Source organism: Nestor notabilis, unplaced genomic scaffold (genome assembly GCF_000696875.1).
Source record: "Nestor notabilis isolate BGI_N333 unplaced genomic scaffold, ASM69687v1 scaffold18800, whole genome shotgun sequence".
Lineage (NCBI taxonomy): Eukaryota > Metazoa > Chordata > Aves > Psittaciformes > Psittacidae > Nestor > Nestor notabilis.
Window position 1 is genome coordinate 3,599 of NW_009912638.1, and position 369 is coordinate 3,967.

At 61.2% G+C, this 369-nt stretch overlaps 1 protein-coding gene across 1 annotated transcript in view; it reads right to left on the reverse strand.

Moving 5' to 3' along the window:
* Positions 1-58: 58 nt before the first annotated feature.
* Positions 59-369, reverse strand: part of DUSP15 (dual specificity phosphatase 15) — a gene marked incomplete at its 5' end in the record, with an annotated part of 3,961 nt that continues 3,650 nt past the window's right edge. The window contains one exon of the mRNA XM_010020478.1: positions 59-353. Coding sequence (XP_010018780.1) covers positions 59-353 — 295 coding nt within the window. The remainder of the gene's footprint in view (positions 354-369) is intronic.

Consider the following 369-nt stretch of genomic DNA (forward strand, 5'->3'; position numbering starts at 1 on the left):
GGCGCCTTCGTCTCTCCCGGGCTGTTGGGTGATTCTCACTCCTCTCCCCTGGCTGGGGTCACTTCAGACAAGCCGGGATACAGGAGAATGTCCTCTTCACCCGCAGCAGGAAGGGAGTCGTGCTCCTGATGTCTCTGGCTCTCGGGACCCGTCCTTGCAGTGCACCCTCTGTCCTGGACGGTCCCCCTCTCCCTGCTGGCAGCAAAGCCCTTATTTCTTCCTCGTCGTTGAAAGGGGATGCCCCATACCTCTGCTTGAGGTGCCTGCGGACCTGGGGAAGGAAGAAGAAGCAAATTGAAGTGCCTGTTTCCAAGGGCAGGGGAGTGGCTTGGGCCTGTGGGGACCTGTCCTTGCTCCGGGCCCCTGCTG